This window comes from Vigna angularis, chromosome 7 (genome assembly GCF_016808095.1).
Source record: "Vigna angularis cultivar LongXiaoDou No.4 chromosome 7, ASM1680809v1, whole genome shotgun sequence".
Classification (NCBI taxonomy): Eukaryota; Viridiplantae; Streptophyta; class Magnoliopsida; order Fabales; family Fabaceae; genus Vigna; species Vigna angularis.
In genome coordinates, this window is record NC_068976.1 from 14,511,658 (window position 1) to 14,516,206 (window position 4,549).

At 32.7% G+C, this 4,549-nt stretch overlaps 1 protein-coding gene across 1 annotated transcript; it reads left to right on the forward strand.

The window, feature by feature from the left end:
• The first annotated feature begins 3,489 nt into the window (after positions 1-3,489).
• LOC108337908 (basic leucine zipper 4) lies at positions 3,490-4,154 on the forward strand. The gene has a single exon (XM_017574497.2). The coding sequence runs from the start codon at positions 3,564-3,566 to the stop codon at positions 3,978-3,980; it is 417 nt and encodes a 138-aa protein (XP_017429986.1). The 5' UTR covers positions 3,490-3,563; the 3' UTR covers positions 3,981-4,154.
• Positions 4,155-4,549: the final 395 nt, after the last annotated feature.

Here is a 4,549-nt window from a genome sequence, read left to right on the forward strand (position 1 = left end):
TAACTTTTGGTTTGACTCAGTTCTTGTCAACCTTACTAATAGAAAATGTTGAATTTCACTATGAACAACTCATAGAGTTGACATCCCAAAACATTTACTATTCCATATTAATATTATTCATATTAATATCTATGACTATTCCATATTAACATTATTCATCAATAAACTTATTGGCTGCAAATTTTTTTTCTCACAATTACGTTTTTCATTTTCTCAAATAAGAGGTGCAATTAGAAGGTTCAAAATAAATTATTTGATATTTTCAAGAAAAAGGAAAACTGATTTCATTTTAGTTTATGTCAATTAATTAATTACAAATTTCAAAACTCTGATTGATGTTTGCACATTTAGTTGGCAATGGAATGTGCTTTTATATTAAAAGCCCTAATATGTTGTTTTTGTCCTAAACTCTTACTCAATGATTGAGAATTTTTATAGTTGTTTTTAAGAAATGTAAAGCAATGATTTTAAAGAATGTCTTAAAAGAGTTTTTTAAGTGTATTATGGTTACTTCTTTCCACTCCTCATAAAAGGAAAGAAAACAAAGTGCATTGGTTTGGTGATGAATGAAATAAAGGAGAGTGCATTGGCCTTCTTTGCATTAAAATTTACTCGAGCACATGCATGCAAACCACTTTGGCTTGCTAAAAGACGAGGTTGCTAAATTCTCTTCCTTTTGCTTCTTTAAATTAGTCATATTACACTGAAACGGCATAGAAAGGGTCGCATGTTATCTTCCACTCACAACCCCTTTAATATTTTCCTCATTCTTCAAGGGAACCAACTTCCAACCAAACCAAAACCTGTCCCTAGTTAGCTATAGAATCAAAACTGCCCAAGAATATTCCCTTCGTTTTTATTTCTATTTTATCTTTTCCAATTTCTTTTAATAAAAGTGGATTTAAGTTTAACTTATTTAAAACTAAATATTTGTGGATAGTCTAATAACGGTATGATAAGTCATACAATTTTTTGTTAGGATAACTCTGATACTATATTAAGAAATGAGTGTTATGATTGTCTTACTTATAAATTACAAATTGATTTTATCTTTATTTGATATGTATTTTGATTTTAAGTTCGTTGAGATAACCTTGTTAGGGTTAGTTACCGCATTCGAGATATTATTTACTTTGAAGTTTGATATTTTTGTCATGATATTGTATATTTTGGAGTATAAAATTTCTCTCATGGTTTTATTTTTAAAAGAAACTTCAAATGGTTGAAAGAGGAAAGTTATATTGTATTTGACCATGACTCTTAAGTGATGAAAACCCAAATGTGAGTCTAAGTTACATGTCGTGTAAAAGTAAGAAAGTTGAACATCATCTAACAAAAAAATCTCATAAATCATTGTCTTAAGATTTTTAGTTGAAGGTAGTATCAAACTCTTATGTAGGTTGATCTCATGTTTCATTGATGTTATATCTTCCTAGTGATCTTACATCGCAAGATCCCTCAATGATATTAGAGCTGATGAATTAATTTTGGTTATTGACTCAAACAAGTTTTTGTATAGAAAGTCTTCCTGATAGTGAGATAGTCATGCATGTCCCATGAAGATGAATAACAATGCAATAAGGGATACCGTAATGTGGACGGAAAACATAAGAAATCTCTCATTTAGATTTTTTTTTCCATGCTTCACGTAAAAACTATGGAAAGATTGGTGTACACTATGCTGTATATAACGACATCCATCAATCTTTATACTTTACCACATCAACTATAGCTAGTGAAATAGTAGACAAAGCAAATAAAATTCTTCAAGATACTTGGTATCTACAATTAAAATCAACGAAAAGAGTAAAAACAAAGCAATCAATGAGCTTTGATAGCTATCTCCATCTTCCAAATTGCATTTGGAATTACTGTATGGTCGCGGATCGTACAGTGTTTTGTTTTGACAAAACTTAGTTAAAGTTGGTCATGATACAAAAGCTTTTGATATTCCACAAATAACCTAATAGCTAGTAAAACTTTATGTATTATGTATTTGTTTGTATTATAAATCTTTCTCTTTAGTTATGTTGGATAATTCATATATATAAATGGAGTCTAATCTATAACACAAACCCTTTTGACAAAGAGAATAAATTGATCACCAAATTGTGACAAATTCATTGTGTAATGAGACAACGATGAGACTAGTGGATTTTTTTTATTTGTGCTTGTGGCTACGTTGAAATTGGTGAGTGTTGTAGGCTTTGATGAACGACGTGGGTGCATTAGGGTGGGAGAGGAAAAGAAGAAATTCATAGCCACAAGAAGAATGGCTATATATGTGGCAATAATTTTCCACGTACTAAACCCTAATTAGTCCATCTTGACGACACTAATTAAATTTTGTTTTGTTGGTAGAAAAATTAATAACATTATTCATGGAGGAACCTTTCTTTCACTTCCTTTTGCACCTTCCATGCATGTGCGTGTCCAAAATGACTTCGGCGCAGTGCCTCTGTCTGGTAACTTTCTAATCCAATTCGTTGCATATGCGTTTTTGGTTGATCCTTCGTCATTAAGCTAAAGCAAAATTTTCATGAGGACCCCATTAATTATTTTACCATAACCAAAAGCATATATATATATAAAAATAAAAATACACAAAGAAACAAAAGATGGGTCATTATTCATCCTCAAATCAATCCCCACCACCACACTGTTTACCCTTTTAAAGTTTCCATGGAATTCAATACTTCATCTCAAACTTTGAAACCCACTTCATTCATTAATTAACAAAATGCGTTTTTTAATTTCTTAAGATGGGTCAAACTTAGTTTTAATTAGTTTATGTATTAATTTCTTATCTTATCATTCGTTATGTTGTCCAAAAACTAATCCACTACACGAAATTAAGAATTAACACTCTCTCAAAAGCAACAATATGTTATCTTTCTACTACGCATCACGGAAGAATATCCTTACCACTTACTAGGAGATACCTTTTTTTATAGATTCCTCATCAATCGTAAAACAAAAACCAAATACGTAAAAGATGGAAAAAAAATTCAATTTATATAAAATATATATTTGTTTCCTCGTTCTTATTCTTGAAGTCATATACAAAATCATTAATCGTGTTAATCATTGGAATCATCAAAAATCATAATACAATATTAGGTATTTCAAGGGAATATATAGTAATGAAAACCATCAATTGTTGAACTGTTGACAGAGATTTAATAAATCTCTCTTTCACATTAGCTTTAACTTAAATATGATTATCAGATTATAGTGGAAAGGAGATCGTTTAAAGAAAAGGTTAAATTAAATATAATAACCCTAATTTTTTTGTGTGGGTGTGTAAAAGAAGTAATTTTTAAAGTGTAAAAACGAAAATACCTATAATATGTGTTACCCTACTTTTTCTTTTCTTTGGGGGAAAATGCGCACATAGCTTTCTGGCCCCACATGTTGGAACGTTTTGCAGCCTTTTTCCTCCTTAAATACCCAGCCCCTAAGCTTCACTTCTTCCCTTTTCCCCTTCTTTCCTCTCTCCGGTTCGTTTTTTCCGACACAACCGGTTCACTCCTCTCCTTCTTCTTCTCCCGTTGCAACTACCAATGACAATGTTCTTCCACGAAGAAGCCCAACCGGTTCTCGAAATCATGTTCACGCCGACCGAAATAGAGGAGCTATTCTCCCTCGTTAACGAACCGCTCAGCCCGGAGTCCGGTTCTCAGGAATTGAACCGGGTGGTCCGGTCCACGCACGAGAGAAAGCTCCGGCGAATGCAGTCGAACCGGGATTCAGCCCGGCGGTCCCGGTGGAGAAAGAAGCGGCATTTAGAGAACCTCACGAACCAAGCGAACCGGCTCAGAATGGAAAACCGAGAACTAAAAAACCGGTTATGCTTAACCATGCACCAGAATCTTCTTCTCTCCTTGGAGAATGAACGTCTTAGATCCGAATCCGTGACCCTTATGGCTACACTCTCAAATCTTTATCAAATTTTAGCCACCATGATTTCACAACAGTAGCAGTGTCACTCGTAAACTAAAATGTAACAACAACATGAACAAAATTAGACTATGTCATTATGTGTATATGAATATCACATTGAGTAGTACGTACGACGTCGTTTAGCATCTCACTGTATAATAAATTAAGCTCTTCTTGCTAATATACTATATACCCCCACCACAAATTTGTGTTGGGTGCATGTGTTAAAGTCAGAAATGTTAAGCTTTTCTAATTTCGTCAACTTTTATATTTTCTTTTATTGCACTATGGAATTATTATATCCATATATACACACACATGCATGTGGTAGTTTCGAGAAACCCCACGTTGTTGGAAGAGGAACGTAGAGAGATTTTGAGGGTCTCTCTACTTTTTGGTGTCGTTGCCACTTTGTTTTGTCTTAGGTATAGCTTTTGTAATTACATTGTAAGAGATTGATTAGTGTCTAAATTAAGGAGAATGGTGAGTGACAATTATTTAAGTCTTTATGATGGGAATCTTCAAGAAATATATAAATATATATATATGTTAAATGTATGTGTGTGCATGTATGTGATGTAAATATAAGGTATAGTTATGGGTCAAT

Bases quoted from the DNA above. Each gene is read 5' to 3' on its own strand.
- LOC108337908 (XM_017574497.2), top strand. From the start codon at position 3,564: ATGACAATGTTCTTCCACGAAGAAGCCCAACCGGTTCTCGAAATCATG.